Source organism: Molossus molossus, unplaced genomic scaffold, assembly GCF_014108415.1.
Source record: "Molossus molossus isolate mMolMol1 unplaced genomic scaffold, mMolMol1.p scaffold_m16_p_19, whole genome shotgun sequence".
NCBI lineage: Eukaryota > Metazoa > Chordata > Mammalia > Chiroptera > Molossidae > Molossus > Molossus molossus.
This window is the reverse complement of record NW_023425354.1, coordinates 19,391,070-19,407,983: the sequence shown is the minus strand read 5'-3', so window position 1 is coordinate 19,407,983 and position 16,914 is coordinate 19,391,070. Positions and strand designations below refer to the sequence as shown.

Sequence of the window (16,914 nt, the reverse complement as noted above, 5' to 3'; positions counted from 1 at the left end):
TCTCTCTCTTCCTCTCTCTCCCTCCCGCTATATCTGAATAAAAAATGGAAAAATGTCCTCGGGTGAGGATAAAAAAAATAAATAAAAATAAAAATTCCATTCAATACCAAAGTTAAAAAAATCATTTTCACTTGTGAATCTTCCAGAAACATTTCAAAGCAGTAATAGGCATTATTAACATACAGCACAGCACAGCCAGTGTGGCTCATTTGTTGAGCATCGACCCATGAACCAAGAGGTCACCGGTTTGATTCCTGGTCAGGGCACATGCCCAGGTTGTAGGCCAAATCCCCAGTGGGGGGGCATGCAGGTGGTGGCCTATCAATGTTCTCTCTCATCAATGTTTCTCTTTCTCTCCCTCTCCCTTCCTCTCTCTCTGAAAAAAAAAAAATAAATAAATAAAAATTTTTTAAACATTTAAGTCAAAAGAAGGCAAAAATAGAAGAGAGAAACAAAAAACAGAGAGGACAAAGAGAGCAAACAATATAATAAAATGTTAGTTCTAAATCCAACCATGTCAACAATTACATTAAATGTTAATGGATTAAACAATTATGTAACACTGTATACCTAAAACTATACAATGAACACCCACACACATGGATGTGTTTTGGGGTAAACTGCAAAATTTTGAGAGGAATAAAAGACTTTTAAAATAAATTATTGAGCCTACTGTCAGCCACTTCATCTATAGACTCTAGGGGTGGTATATAAAACAGTTCAAGAACTTTTTGAGGAAACTATTTTATGGGATAGCTGGAGCCTACAAAAATTGGGGAGCCCTTCTGGAAGTCCTCAGGAAATGCTGTTGAGGCAAATGGAGAAACATTGTACAGAAAACTAGGTCACCCTGACTGTTCTAAAAACCACCAGAGAAGCTTCATAAGCCTCCCTTTCTTTTTCTTTTCTTTTTTTATCCTCACCCAAGGACATTTTTGCATTTATCTTCAGATAGAACAGGAGGGAGAAAGAGAGGAAGAGAGAGAGAGAAAAACATCGATGTGAGAAAGACACATCGACTGGTTGCCACCCACACGACCCCAACCACGGCCGGGGACAACCGGCAACCACGGTACGTGCCCTTAGCGGGAACCAAACCCGGGACTCTCTGGTCTGAGGGCCGACGCTCTAACTGCTGAGCCAAATCTGCCAGGGCAAGCCTCTCTTTCAATACTAAGAATAGAGAAGCACCCCAGTCTGTGTGGCTCAGGGGTTGAGCATCGACCTATGCACCAGGAGGTCCCTGGGTTGATTCCCAGTCAGGAGACATGCCCAGGTTATGGGCTCAATTCCCAGTAGGGGGCATGCAGGAGGTAGCCAATCGGTGATGATGTTTCTCTCTCTTCCTCTCCCTTCCCTTCTCTGAAATTGATACAAATATATATATTTTTAAAAAGAACACAGAGCCCTGGCTGGTTTGGCTCAGCAGTTAGAACGTTGGCCTGCAGTCCAGACAGACCCGGGTTCGGTTCCCGCTAAGGGCATGTACCTCGGTTGCAGTTTGTCCCCGGCCCTGGTTGGGTCGTGTGGGTGGCAGCCACTTGATGCATCCCTTTTACGTCGATGTTTCTCTCTCTCTCTCTCTTCCTCTCTTCTCCTTCCCGCTATAGCTGAACAAAAAATGGGAAAATGTCCTCAGGTGAGGATAAGAAAAAAAAGAACAGAGAGGGGAATCCAGTAGGACCGGTTACTCTGAAAAAAGCAGGTCTAGATCTCCAACTCAGAGGCCAAATACCAAAGAGGTTTTGTTCATGTGTGGCTTTTTGTGTTTGTTCTTTTGAAGATTACCTGAGCTATGTGTGCTATTTATGTCTGCCCTGTAGGCTGAGCTGCCTGCAGCCTCCAGCAAAAACCCCCTGGAAACAAAAGCACCAAGTGCTTGGAAGGAGCAAGGACGAGAAGAGCTGTGAAAGGTGGCCTCAGTGGATGGAACAGATTTGAAGGAAAAAAGGGAATCAGGCAGAATCAATGGCAGGAGGTCAGGGCCTGAGGAGAAACCTTAGGAAACTAAAGTAGGAAGACCTTGTGGTTCCCTAGCACAAAACTAAACAAAACAACCTTCAAACAATGATTAAAAACCTCCAGTGAACTATATGACTACACTGGTAGAGAACAACTCATCTCATTAATTTAACTTCTGATTTCCCCAAGAATTCATAGTTTTAGTATACACCTGTTTTTCCTTCCAAGGCTATTTAGAAATGTGAACCAAGTTGCACCTGCCATTTCACCACAGTGCCTACCTTTTTTAAGAATCTTCTTCACTTTTATATAGCTTCCTTCTTTGACATATTCATGAAGCTGAGCTTCCAATGAGTCATCTTTTAAGGAACCAAGCCGAACGGGACAAGGGATTGGAAGATGAACAGCCCGAGACATCCTGTTTCAAAAGAAAGCAGCATGCTTATTCTAACTGAATCAGAAATGTAAGCAAGCAACTTAGATTCTTTCGCATTCTTTTTTTTAATTAAAAAATATTTTTTACATATTTCTTTCACTTCTGTCCATTTTCATTTATAATAAAAAGGATTAGGGGAACAATTACTGAAATTCTACAAGAATAACTCTTTTTTTATCCTCACCTGAGGACATTTTTCCTTTTTTTTTTTGTTCAGATAGACTGGGAGAGAGAGAGAGGAACAGAGAGAGAGAGAGAGAAATATCAACGTGAAAGAGACACATTGAGTGGCTGCCTCCCACACGACCCCGACCAGGGCTGGGGATGAACCTCAACAGAGCTTGACTGGAATCAAACCCACAACTCATTGGTCCATGGGCCAACGCTCTAACTGTTGAGCCAAACTGGCCAGGGCCAAGATTAACATGTATTCTCAATATTACTGTTGAAATTGAAGAACTGACTATATTTATTACTAATTCCCAGGACTGAAATAGTAATGACTAGTAGGAAGTAAAATTAGAAATAAACATGCTTGTTGTATCATTAAGATAACTATGTAACTCTGAAAAGTTAATACACAAATGCAGTCATTATGTAAGAAAGCAGACAGGCCCTGGCCAGTTTGGCTCAGCTGTTAGAGCATCACGTCCCAGGTCGTGGTGGGGTCATTTGGGAGGTAACCAATGTGTCTCACATTGATGTTTCTCTCTCTCTCTCTTCCTCCCACTCTATCTGAAGATAAATAGAAAAATATCCTAGAGTGAGGATTAAAAAACAAAAAAGAATACAGACAGTATAACATAATGAGTTGGGTACACAGTTCAGCCTCTGAAGCTCTTTCGCCCCCTAAATATGTGACCGTGGAACAATTATTTAACCTTGATAGGCCTCAATTTCTTCCTCTGTAAATGGGGATAATAATAGCCAGAGGATTGCTAAGAAATTGAAATGAGCTAATATGTGTAAAAAGTTTAGAACTGAGCTTGGCACCAAGTGAGCTCTCTGTGTTGTTAGCTGTTACTGTACATGATATGAACCACGCTGAGAAATTTTAACTTTCTACATGTGGCATCCACATCTGACCATAATACAGTCATGTATTTGTGCAGCACCTACCATATGTCTCAAGTGTGACAGGTGCTATGTAAGACACCTAAAAGTGGATCACTGCCATCAAAATGCTCAGACTAGCCCTGGCCGGTTTGGCTCAGCCGTTAGAGCATCGGCCTGCGGTCCTGAGAGACCCGGGTTCGGTTCCCGCTAAGGGCGCGTACCTCGGTTGCAGTTTGTCCCCGGCTCTGGTCAGTCGTGTGGGTGGCAGCCACTCGATGTGTTCCTTTCACATCGATGTTTCTCTCTCTCTCTCTCTTTGGTTCTCTCTCTCCCTCTCTCTCTACCTGAACAAAAAATGGAAAAATGTCCTCGGGTGAGGATTAAAAAAAAAAAAAAAATGCTCAGACTAGCAGGGCAGACAAGTAGCACCATGTTGGTGTTCCATAGAGAATGGGTAAGAGAAGGGAGTTGCATCCACATGAATCAAGGAGCATTCACATCAAGGGCATAACTAACTGCTACATAGAGACCAGAGGGTGTGATATGAGGTGAAGTAAAAGGAAAAGCCATAAAGGCTGACACATTTGGTAGGTCTTCACCAGCCAGGAGGCTTTTAAGTTACTGAGAAGTAACACCTTAATTTATCCACTGACAAAACGTGGAAAATGCTAATAATACTTTATTTCCTTTGGTATTTGTTAACATCCACATCAGTGACTAAAAGCATCCTAGTAATTCAGTAACTTTCGTAAGCAACTAGTAACTAAAAACATACTGTTTAGTTTAAATAACTGAGCCTGGCTGGTGTGGCTAACTAGTTGAACATCTACCCAAGCACCAAGAGGTCATTGGTTCGATTCCCAGTCAGGGCACTTGCCCAGGTTGTGGGCCTGATCCCCAGTGGGAGGCATGCAGTAGGCGGCCAATCCATGTTCTCTCTAGATCTTTCTCTCTCTTTATTTTATTTATTTTATTTTTTTTTAATTTTATTTATTTTTTTTATAGGCTTTTTATTTTTTTATTTATTTTTTATTTTTTTGGTACGTGCTCCTAGCGGGAACTGAACCTGGAACTCTCTGGTCCGCAGGCCGTCGCTCCAACCGCTGAGCCAAACCGGCCAGGGCTCTTTCTCTCTCTTTAAAATCAATAAAGAAAAAATACTTAAACATGAATTGAAACTTTTATAGTAATTCGCCATGCCCTATACCCACTTCTGCCTCCCTTCTATTTTCAGGTATTAAAAAAGAGTGGTGCCCTGGCCGGTTTGGCTCAGCGGTTGGAGCATCTGTGGACCTGAGGGGTCGTGGGTTTGATTTCCAGTCAAAGGCATGTATCTGGATTGCAGGTCTGATCCCACCTGGTGAGGGTTGGGCAGGAGGCAATCAATCGCTGTGTCTCTCTCACATCGATATTTTTCTCTTTCTCCCTTCCACTCTGTCTAGAAAGCAATGGAAAAATGTCTGTGGGTGAGGATTTAAACAACAACAAAAAAAAGTGGCACATTGCTATGGTGTGGATGGCTATGGGGGCTGAACTGTATTTCTCCCTCCATTCATATATTGAAGCCCTTACCCCTAGTACCTCAGACTATAACTCTATTTGGAGATAAAGTCTGTTGTTGTTAATCCTCACTGGAGGATATTTTTCCATTGAATTTTAGATAGAGTGGAAGGCGTTGGCCTGCGGTCCAGAGAGACCCAGGTTCGGTTCCCACTAAGGGCATGTACCTTGGTTGCACTTGTCCCTGGCCCAGGTTGGGTCGTGCGGGTGGCAACCACTCGATGTGTCCCTTTCACGTCGGATGTTTCTCTCTCTCTCTCTTCCTTTCTCTCCCTCCTACTCTATCTGAATAAAATAAATAAAAATAAGTTTAGATAGAGTGGAAGGGAAGGTGGGAGGGAGGGAGAGACACCAATGTGAGAGAGAGACATCAATTGGTTGCCTCCCACACAACCCCAACAGGGGCTGGTGATTGAAACCTGCAATCCAGGCACGTGCCCTTGACGGAATCAAACCTGAGACCCTTCAGTTCATAGGTCAATACTCTATCCACTGAGCCACACCTGCCAGGGTGGAGATTAAGGTCTTTAAAGATGTGATTAAGTTAAAATACAGCTGTGAAAGTGGGATCATAACCCTGGCCAGTTTGGCTCAGCGGTTGAGCGTCGGCCTGCAATAATAATAATAATAAATAAATAAATAAAGTGAGGTCATAATCCAATATGACGGTGTCATTTTAAGAAGAGGAAAAGACTTCAGCTTCAGGGGTACATGCAGAGGAACCACCATGTGAAAAAGGCAATAAGAAGCCCTGACCAGTTTGGCTCAGCAGATAGAGCGTCGGCCTGTGATCCAGAGAGATCTGGGTTCAGTTCTCGCTAAGGGCGCGTACCTCGGTTGCAGTTTGTCCCTGGCCCTGGTTGGTCCTGTGGGTGGCAGCCACTCGATGTGTCCCTTTCATGTCGATGTTTCTTTCTCTTCCTCTCTCTCCCTCCCACTCTATCTGAACAAAAAATGAAAAAATGTCCTCGGGTGAGGATAAAAAAAAAAAAAAAGGCAACAAGAGGATGGCCATCTGCAAACCAAGGAGAGAAGTCCCATAAGAACCCAACCCTTCTGGCACCTTGATCTTGGACTTCCACCCTCCAGAACTGTAAGAAAACAAATTTCTGTAGTTTTTTTTTTTTGGTACATGCCCTTAGCGGGAACCGAACCCGGGACTCTCTGGTCCACAGGCCAATGCTCCAACAGCTGAGCCTAACCGGCCAGGGCTAATAAGTTTCTTTTTTGGGGGGAGAGGGGGTACGTGCCCCTAGCGGGAACCGAACCCAGGACTCTCTGGTCCATAGGCTGATACTCCAAGAACTGAGCCAAACCGGCCAGGGCCGAATTTCTGTAGTTTAAACCACCCAGTCTATAGTATTCTATGGTAGCGCTGGCAAACTAATGCACTAAAAATAGCAAATTATGTCATGTTTTCTTGAAAGAGGAGTCTATAGTAACTACCTCCACTTCATCTATCCATTCAGCTGGACTGCACCTGCACTGAGGGCCTGCTAATGTGGCAGTCTTCCCCATTCTCCTGACCAATATTGCGCTGCTGGCAAGTCCTCAATATCTTCTTACAACTGGACAAATCCAAAGTGCATTTTCAGGCTCTGTCATACTGGAATGTTCACCTGTATGTGACACTGCTGCTTCATCTTTTATTGCTTATTTATTTTACTGTGGTAAAATATATACAACATAAAATTTACCATTTTAAACATTTTTAAGTGTTCAGTTCACTAGCATTGAGTATATAAACAATGTTGTGCAACCATCTATCTCCAGAACTCTTTTCATCTTCCCAAACTGGAACTTCATACCCATTAAACACTAACTCCCCAATCTCTCCACCTCGCAGCCCCTGGCAACCACCTCTTCTAAAGGCTGAATAATTCTCCATTATATATACACACATGCACAACCCGTTTTATACGGTTAGGTTGATTTCACCTTTGGCTCTTGTGAACAATTCTGATTCCACCTTTGGCTCTTGTGAATAATGTTACCATGAAAAGGGATGTACATACCTCTTCAAATCCGTTTTCTTTCTTTTTTATCCTCACCCGAGGACATTTTTCCCAGACAGAGTGGGAGGGAGAGAGAGGAAGAGAGAGAGAGAGAGACAGACAGACAGACAGACAGACATCGACGTGAAAGGGACACATCGAGAGGCAACCAGGCCCTGACAGACAGATAGACAGACATCGACGTGAAAGGGACACATCGAGAGGCAACCAGGCCCTGGGAAAAACTACAACCGAGGTAGGGTGCCCTTAGGCGGGAACCGAACCCAGGACTCTCTGAACCACAGGGCGACGCTCTAACCAAACTGGCCAGGGCTCAAATCCGTTTTCAATTCTTTTGTGTATGTATCTAGAAGTACGACTGCTGGATCTTATGGAAACTCCACGTTTAATTTTCTTGAGGAACTGTTTTCTATATTGGTCACATTATGTTCTTTGTATTCCCACCAGCAGTGCACAAGAAATTCAATTTTTTAAATATTCACCAACACCCCAGCAGTTCTCACTGGGAGTTTTACCTACAAACACATTTCACTAATTTACACTCAAGTTTCTCCTCTACATAATAACCTGGAGACCAAAGTCGATACTCAGACGCAGATATCAAACGAGAAAAACGAAAGTAGAAACAAATACAAGGCTTCTCACCAGCACTAATTACAAGAAAAAAATCATACATAATCCCGCTAGAACAGCAGAAACACGTACGCACAACCAACACTAATTAGCTACAAAAGGATAAAAACCCCGTACAAAAAAAACATGAGAACACCCATATCATGTCTAATTTTAAAAAACCACTTATTCAGGGGAGAGCGCGAACGCAGTCCCCCACTACCACAAATTATGCAGTCGAGTTTCCCACATTTGGGGAAATCGCAGGGGTCAGCACATCCGGAGTGCAATGGATAAGCCTCGCCCTGGGAAAACCACCTTCGTGATCATGGTATCTCCCCTGCCAGGTAAGTATGAGTTGCTTAGCTTGCCTGGCATTCCACCATCGTCCACAACACATTTTTAAGTTATGGTAAATTTTTTAAAAATTATATTGAGAGTTCTTTATGCCTTCGGTTCAAAATTACAGTGTTATTTATATAACAGAGACTAAGGGTACATTCTTTTAGCTATCTAGAGGAAACTCTGCCCGGTCACTACTCTCGAACCAGCAGTCTCCGCGCTCCTCATTTACATATCCCCGCTTCTTGTCACTCTACGTCTCTGACACTTGAAGCGACATTCACTCTATATAGGCCTGGTGACCATGCAGAAGACAATCGTCAACAGGTGCAGATGGGGCTAGTTTTCAATTCCTCGCCTTTCCGGCACAGGTTCTGGCGTGGATCTGTTATGACGAGTTTGCGTTCCGCGTTGCAGGGCAGGGCAGTTTGGGAGGCAGACGGGAAGGTTGCACAGTGGTTATGCCAGGGCTGAATCGCAGCTCCACTCTGGGCCTAGGCCATACCCTCAGTCTCTATAAATCTTCATCTCTACAGATTGTAAAGTGGGAGTAATATGCCTGCCTACCAAACAAGGTTTCTGTGAGGGCTGAATAAGAGAATGCCTGTAACATGCAGTCTCAAGCCCTTCCACACCACCCAGGCCATTCCGCTCCTGGATTGGTGCCTGGTGCAGATGAGGAACCCAAAGCCGGCTTCACCATGACTAGTCTGCAGTTCTCTGCATAAAGGAAAACAACATTCGGTCTGAATTTAGTAAGAAACCGAGTGCTCCTCCCCTCTTTTTAGGCAACGAAAATAGATGACACCCATTTTCTTTTCTGCCCTGTTGGCTAGGCGCTCTGGGCAAAATAACTGTTTGCAGCAACTGTCCCATCAAAAGGCTTTGGTGGTGAATGTAGAGGCAAAACTACCCCTGTTTGGGTCTCTGGCTGGGCCTAAGAATAAAATTGGCAGATACAGTTTGACAGTATAACTTAAGCTTAAGGCGCCCCTCATAAGAAAATGAAGACCCAAAGAAATGGCAAAATCTAAATGATTTTATATTAGGCTGAACAAAGAGAGGCAACTGTGAAACACTCACTAACATATATGGGGAGGCTAAAGGTAGATCAGAGTTATTTTCATAAGGTCTGTTTGCACAGAATTCTCTGATTTTGACTCCCCTTCTCTGGGAAAGTTTCTTCTTCACTGGCATAGAGAATCTTTATCGGCTGCTTTCAAGAAGGAAGGAGGTCTGGCCGGAGTGGCTCAGTGGTTGAGCGCTAGCCCATACACCATGTGGTCGCTGGTTCGATTCCTGGTCAGGACACATGCTCAGGTTGTGGGCCTGATCCCCAGTTCGGGCATGCAGGAGGCGGCCAATCAATGTTCTCTTCTCTCTCATCGATGTTTCTCTCTCTCTCCCTCTCACTTCCTCTCTCTCTAAAATCACTAGAGGAAAAAAATTTTTTTAAAAAGGAAGGGGGAAGGCCCGGCCAGTGTGGTTCAGTGGCTGAGCATCAACCCATGAACCAAGAGGTCACTAGTTCGATTCCTGGTCAGGGAACATGCTCAGGTTGTGGGCCAAATCCCCAGAGAGGGGCATGCAGGAGGCAGCCAAATGATGTTTTCCCTCATCGATGTTTTTCTCCCTCTCCCTCTCTCTCTCTCCTATCAATAAAGAAAAAAATTTTTTTTAAAAAGAAAGGGGGAGGTCAGAATGCTCTTCATATAGCTGTTTTTCAAATGCTTTTAGCTCAAAATAATCCTTATGCCAAAATGGTATACACTTTGGGGTGACATATTCTGTAACACTTCAGACTATTTCCCTTAGCCACATACTTTTTAAAAAACGCTTTGCTTTATGGTGCAGCCACTGTGGAAAACACTATGATGTTACCTCAAAAATTTAAAAATTGAACTGCCATTTGACCCAGTGATCCCACTTCTAGGAATATACCCTAAGAAACCTGAAACATCAATCAGAAAGAATATATGTACCCCTATGTTCATAGCAGCACTATTTACAATAGCTAAAATCTGGAAACAGCCCAAGTGTCTATCAGTAGATGAGTGGATTAAAAAGCCGTGGTACACTTGGTTGCAGTTTGTCCCCGGCCCTGGTTGGGTCGTGTGGGTGGCAACCACTCGATGTGTTCCTATCATGTCGATGTTTCTCTCTCTCTCTCTCTCCCTCCCACGCTCTCTGAACAAAATATCAAAAAGTGTCCTCGGGTAAGGATGGAAAAAAAAAAAAAGCCATGGTACATGTACACAATCGAATACTATGCAGCTAATAAGAAAGAAAGATCTCTTATCCTTTGAGATGGCATGGAAGGACCTGGAGAGTAGTATTACACTAAGCGAAACAAGCCAAGCAGAGAAAGACAAATATCACATGATCTCACTTATTTGTGGAATATAATTAACTAAACAAACTGCTGAACAAAATTAACCCAGAGACATAGAGGTGAGGTACAGACTGACAAGTCTCAGAGGGGGGGGGCTTTGGGGGAGAGATAAACCACACAACTTACGTGCATGTATGCATGACCAATGAACATAAACAACAAAGCTGGGGATGGAGCAGGCGGGCGAAAGGAAGAAGGGTGTCAATGGGGGAAAAATGAAAAACATCTGTAATAAAAACAAATTAATAAATAAAAAATTAATTAATTAATTAAAGAAACAAACAGCCCTGGCCGGTTTGGCTCAGTGGTTGGAGCATCGGCCTGCGGTCCGGAGAGACCCGGGTTCAGCTCCCGCTAAGGGCATGTGCCTCGATTGCAGTTTGTCCCCGGCCCTGGTTGGGTTGTGTGGGTGGCGGCCGCTCAATGTGTCCCTTTCACGTCGATGTTTCTCTCTCTCTCTCTCCCACTCTATCTGAACAAAAAACGGAAAAGTGTCCTCGGGTGAGGATAAAAATATAAATATTAAAAAACAAAACAAACACCGCTTTGCTTTATTTTTTGTTGTTGTTAACCCTCACCCGAGGATATTTTCCATTGATTTTTAGATTTTTAGATACAGTGGAAGGGAGGGAGGAAGGGAGGGTAAGAGAGGGAGAGAGAGACCGAGAGACAAACAAACATCACATGAGAGAGACACATGAATTGGTTGCCTCCTGCACGACCCTGACCAGGGCCAGGATAGAACCTGCAACCCAGGTATGTGCCTTTGACTGGGAATCAAACCTGAGAGAGAGAGACCCTTTGGTCCGAGGGCTGAAGCTCTAACCATTGAGCAAAACCGGCCAGTTTGTAATTATTTCAATAGTGATAAATTTCCCATGCACACAATTAGGAAAAGACAAAAGGTATTTTTTAAAAATTAAAATCATAATGCTACTAAAAAATTACCACTGTTAATACTTCAATATTATATATGGTAATTCCAATTTTTTAATATACATATATTTTAATAGGATTATACTTCATGCCTGTTTTATAACTGCTTTTCATTCACTTTGCTATATATTGTCATAATTTATGGGATCAATATTCTGCTGCTTCCAGTTTACTGCTATCATATCTGTATCTGTAAAGAAGAGACTTGTAAATATATCTTTGTGAGTAAGTAATAATGGCCCTGGATAGGTTGCTCAGTTCATTGGAGCATCGTCCCAATGTGCCAGGGTTTCAGATTTGATCCTTTGTCAAGGAGCATATAGGAGGCAGCCAATCAGTGAGTGCATGAATGGATGGAGAGGCAAGTCAATGTTTCTCTTTTTCTAAAATCAATACACACAAATTAAAAAATAATAATTCATGATTTCTTAGGGTAATTTCTAGTCATTTTCCCTGTTATTTTAATATTTTAGGCATATTAAGAGGTGCTTGAAAGGCAAGTAGAGGTAACATATAAATATTTTTAAATGTTTTAGAAACTACTTTTCCTTGATTCCTTTCATCTTTCAAAGTCTAGATTTCTCTCTTTTATTTTTTCTTTATTGATTTTAGAGAGAGAGGAAGGGAGGAGAGGTAGAAACATCGATGAGAGAGAACATAGATTGGCTGCCTCCTGCATGCCCCTCACTGGGAATTTGGCCCACAACCTGTGCCCTGACCAGGAATCAAACCGGTGACCTCTTGGTGCATGGGTCAAAGCTCAGCCACTGAGCCACACAAGTCAGGCCTAGACCTCTTTTTTAATTTCATGGTTCATAGTTAATTATAAAAAGAACTTCAAGTTAAAAATGGGAGGGAAGACTAAATTGTATAATGTTGCATGCAAAAAAAAGCACCATATGGAATTGAATATATACCATGATTAAAATTATTTCTAAAAAGGCAAAGTTTAAGAAACTTCAAGAAATATACCAGAATGCCACCTAACATAATTATGTTAGTGTCGATCTACCGAACTGTGGACTGTTCTCCCCTAAATATTCTGTAACATGTCTATATTACTTTACTTATAGTAAAATAAAAAATTCAACCCTAATTATATACATCTAGTACTAAAAAATGTTCATACCTTCAACCTAGAAATTTCTTTTAATTGGCCCAAAGGAAGTAACTATAAGAGAAAGACAATGTCCTATGCACAAGGATATCCATCACAGATATACTTATAATTACAAAAACCAAAATTACTCTCAAACCCTAGATATCAAAGTAACAGAGAAGTGGATTATTTAGCCAACATAGTAGTAATATAATAGCAATTAACAACATAAAAAACTATTTATATAAGACTAACAGAGGGAAAAAATGAGATGCCATGTATACCATGACTGCAATTTTGTAAAAATATGTACCCTTACGGAAAATTACTAGAAGAAAATGCATTAAAATGATGTTACTGATTGAGAGAAACAGGTTACAGGCTTTCAATATCAGACTATATTTTTATTCATAATGAGGGGTTCAAATCCTGGTTGAACTACCACATGAGTATTTTGCAGAGTATTTAGAGTTTGAACATGGGGTTTGATAGAACTAGCTTCAAATTGAGATTTTACCATATTTTAGTTATCATTGCTTGAATTCACCCTTCAAGAATGAAGATAACAGTAATTATCACTTTAGACTGTGTAGCCCAGAATAACAACCAACTACACTGACAGACTAAAAAACCCAAATAAACCAATAAGGAGGAACTGAAACCCCTCACTCAATATGATTGATGATAATTACTTGGAGAATTCTACATACCTGAGAAAGAGTGGCACTGCCATACCCTTACCAATTTCACTTAAGGTCATGGATAATCTACGTTCCAAAAGACTCACCCAAGGACATTTTTTCATTTTTTGTTCAGGTAGAGTGGGAGGGAGAGAGAGAGAGAAACATCGACGTGAAAGGGACACATCGAGTGGCTGCCACCCACAAGACCGACCAGGGCCTGGGACAAACTGCAACCGAAGTACGTGCAAGTACGTGCCCTTAGCGGAACCGAACCCGGGTCTCTCCAGACCGCAGGCCAACGCTCTAACCGCTGAGCCAAACCGGCCACGGCCAGTTATTGTGTTTCAATCTCTATTATAAGGACTTAGTTAACAAATAAAAAAGTGCTTCGTATCTCTCCGTTGTCCATATGAACTGAAAAATACACTCACAAAACCCCCAAACAAAAAGTATTCTACAACCACATCGTCTATAGCGAATAACTACAGTCCAAAAAATAAGCATCAATAAGTGTCTACCATTGCACAACATTGCCAGGGGAGAGCGCGAACGCAGTCCCCCACTACCACAAATTATGCAGTCGAGTTTCCCACATTTGGGGAAATCGCAGGGGTCAGCACATCCGGAGTGCAATGGATAAGCCTCGCCCTGGGGAAACCACCTTCGTGATCATGGTATCTCCCCTGCCAGGTAAGTATGAAGCGAAACACCCCTTCGGCACTACCCACTGCTGGGCACACCACTGTAAGGTTCGGGTCACTCTTGAAACGACTCTAATCGGTCTATATCTATATATAGCGAACAAAACCTCAGGTTTTTGTACTATATCTTAGTATTGGTAACAGGGAATATAATACACAGCATCCCAGTGAACGCGGTTCCCAATGGCCCTAAATATGAAATCTACATAACTCCACCTCCCGCGTTTCGTCACCGGCAGCCGGGAGAAGGGGGGCAGTTCGAGCCTGCGCCTGCGCACTATCGCGTCGCCTGTGTATTATCAGTTCTTCCTCCCAGGTGCCCCGACTTAAATGACATCTACCGGGCTGTTTTGCCGACCGAAATCCCCTCCTCTTCCAACTTTCGCTGTAGCCAAAGGTTTTCGGATCTCCCCGTGTGGAGTCCCCTTGAGCAAACGGACACGAAGTCATTTTAGTCAGGAGTCGGCTTCAGGCGGTCCCTGGAGACCAAGGATCCACGCCAGCCCAGCCATTTCCTCCTAGGAGGGGAGGAACAGGGCATCCAATCGAGAATGCCGCGGCTACATGCTAGCGGGGTGTATTGCAAAGAGTGAGGGTCTCGGAATCCAAGATCTGGACTACAATTCAGTGTTCACGTTGCTCAACTCTAGACAAGCTTCTAGCCTCTGGATCTGTTCTGGCAGTTCACACGGAATGGAGAGGAACTATCCAGTCGGACCTCCCGTCCGGCTCAGGCTTTGCCTCCTGCCCAAGGGCTGTTAAAACCTAGCCTCCAGGCTCCTGTGATGCACAGATACCCTCTAGGGAATACACCTGGTCCATCCGTAGGCATTGGATGAGTTTTTTCTTTCTTTCTTCTGATGTACGAGTTTCTTTTCTTTTTTGTTTTTAAAAGGTCCACCTTTATTACTGAACTAACCTGTTAGTGCAGAAAAATGTTAACAAAGAGAAAAATCATTCTTCCAGTAATTTCCCAATAAAACATGCCCAACTGTCCAGATAGTCGTGATCTACTCTGGGATATGGTAAGATGCAAGCAACCTGGATATAGCATAAACATGTGAGCCATCTCATGTGCGATTTCTTATAGACACAGCTTGGTTCTTCTCCATTGTCTCCCCTTGCAGTTTTAATCTAAATCCATTGGGGGAATGGGCCGGTTCTGTTTCTGTTTCTGTTTCTTGGCCACGAAACTCTTGATCCTGAAAGTCTTGTGAGAAGACACGGGGAAGAAGAGTCAACTGCAAGCACAACAGTGGTGGAGAAAGAGAGGCTTTGAGTTGCTTTATTTTGCTAGACAAGTAATATATTTGAAAAAACTGTCTGGTGCTCCTATTTTCCCAGCTTTTTTGTGTTTTGAACCAGGTAAGACTCTTGGCCTTTAGTGTACTTATTGCAGGAGAGGGGAGGAGTTTGACCTCTAAGTTAGTTTGATTCTTCAGACTCTAGATGCCATTTTACTCACTAGCCCCTCATCCACCTCATCTTGCTCCTTTTACACAGAAGCATAGCATATTTCCTCAGTCCATCTGGTTTGAGATCCAACAGTCATCTCCTCCTCTCCTACATTTCTCCAGCACTGCAGGAAGAAGCTGTGACTCTCCTAGACCAAATCTAGGCACTTTGCACCCACATTTTCACTGCTACTTGGCCTTCCTTTCATACATTTCTGTTAAATTCCCTCTCCCCTGCTGTTTCAAACCTCCACCTAAACCAGTAACTATGCTACACCACTTACTACAAGGGGTACTTTTGAAATTTTGTGGGGATTTTTTTGTTGTTGTTTCCTTTGTAGTCTTGCCAAGCATTTACATATTAAAATACTCTATAACATATTTTTATTTCTCCATTATATTATAGTTAGGACATTATACCATTTATGGGGAAGTATACGTAGTTTAAATTTTCTATGAACATCTTCAAGATAGTAAAGGGAACTATTTGTTACAAAAGGGGACTCTGGGTTTGACAAAATTGAGACGAACCCTAATGCAATCACATCCATATATCCTTTTTACAGGTGTGAGAATAATTTAGTTTCTTCTTTAAAAAAAATTTTTTTTTCCTTTATTGATTTTAGAGAGAGGTAGGAAGAGGGACAGAGAGGTAGAAACATCGATTGGCTGCCTCCTGCATGCCCCGCACTGAGGATTTGGCCCACAATCTGGGCATGTGCCCTGACCAGGAATCAAACTGGCGACCTCTTGATACATGGGTCTACGCTCAGCCACTGAGCCACACCGGCCAGGCAGTTAGTTTCTTATTTTTTTCAAAAATAAACTGAAACTGTCTATCCCACCAGTGTTTCTCAAAGTGCAAGCCATCATCATCTGCATCAAAATCACCCATTGAATCAGAATGTCTGGGATCAGACTTGGGTGTGTGTGTGTGTGCTTTTAACATGCCCTCCAGGTAATTCTTACATTCTGAAATGTAAGAACCACTGGCTCCTCTGCTGTCAGTGGAAAAGAGATCTCCTTTCTTATTAAACCCCTCATTCCACATATGCTCCCAATCCATCCTCTCTGGCCTCAGTCCCTTCCTCTGCCCTGGATTTAGCACCTCTCCTTTTAAATATAAACAGGCGTTCTTTATCCAGAAAAGAAATTGTTCTCAATTCCATAGTCCCCCTACATCATTATTCTCTTGTTTTTCTTTCATTTACTTGGATCACAGGAGTTCATACATTAGTTTAAAATCACCTTTATGGAATAGCTCCTACATATCAGACCCTGCTCTATGGCTTTACAGACATTATCTAATTTAATTTTCACCAGTGAATTTTTAGATTGGTTCTATTATTATTATATTCACATTTTAGAAATGAAGAAAATGAGACACAAGACAGTTACCTAATTTACCTAAAACAACCCAGTTAGACAGTAGTAGAGCTAGTGAAAGCACACTCTTAACCGCTACACTCAGTGGCTTATAGATTGATATATAATCAAACCTCATTATAGTCAGGGACTATTAACTTGTGAAGAAAACATCAGTTTAAAAGGACTGGGAGGGAATTCATATCCTGAGAGCAGAGCTGGAAAGTTCTCCAGAACAAGTAAAGCCTCTCTGTCATCCGGGAACTTAAGAGGACAAAGGATTAGGACATTCTCAATGTGA

General features: G+C 42.5%; 1 protein-coding gene and 2 non-coding genes across 15 annotated transcripts in view; all 3 read right to left on the bottom strand.

Moving 5' to 3' along the window:
• TEX14 (testis expressed 14, intercellular bridge forming factor) overlaps positions 1 to 10,546 on the bottom strand; it is a 78,951-nt gene extending 68,405 nt beyond the window's left edge. For 8 of the 13 annotated variants that reach the window (XM_036269277.1, XM_036269282.1, XM_036269283.1 and 5 more), the window contains exons 1-2: positions 6,495 to 6,682; positions 2,244 to 2,380 (exon numbers count right to left, since the gene is read on the bottom strand). In XM_036269277.1, the coding sequence (XP_036125170.1) occupies positions 2,244 to 2,380; positions 6,495 to 6,532 (175 nt within the window). In that variant the 5' untranslated portion in view covers positions 6,533 to 6,682. Of the gene's footprint in view, positions 1 to 2,243; positions 2,381 to 6,460; positions 6,683 to 10,501 lie in introns of those variants that run through there. The other 5 variants (XM_036269288.1, XM_036269291.1, XM_036269279.1 and 2 more) reach the window with 4 other exon arrangements.
• LOC118635195 lies at positions 7,833 to 7,996 on the bottom strand. The gene has a single exon (XR_004960519.1). It is a non-coding gene; the product is annotated as a U1 spliceosomal RNA (small nuclear RNA).
• A 3,081-nt stretch (positions 10,547 to 13,627) lies between the features above and the next one.
• Positions 13,628 to 13,791, bottom strand: LOC118635091. The gene has a single exon (XR_004960438.1). It is a non-coding gene; the product is annotated as a U1 spliceosomal RNA (small nuclear RNA).
• Positions 13,792 to 16,914: the final 3,123 nt, after the last annotated feature.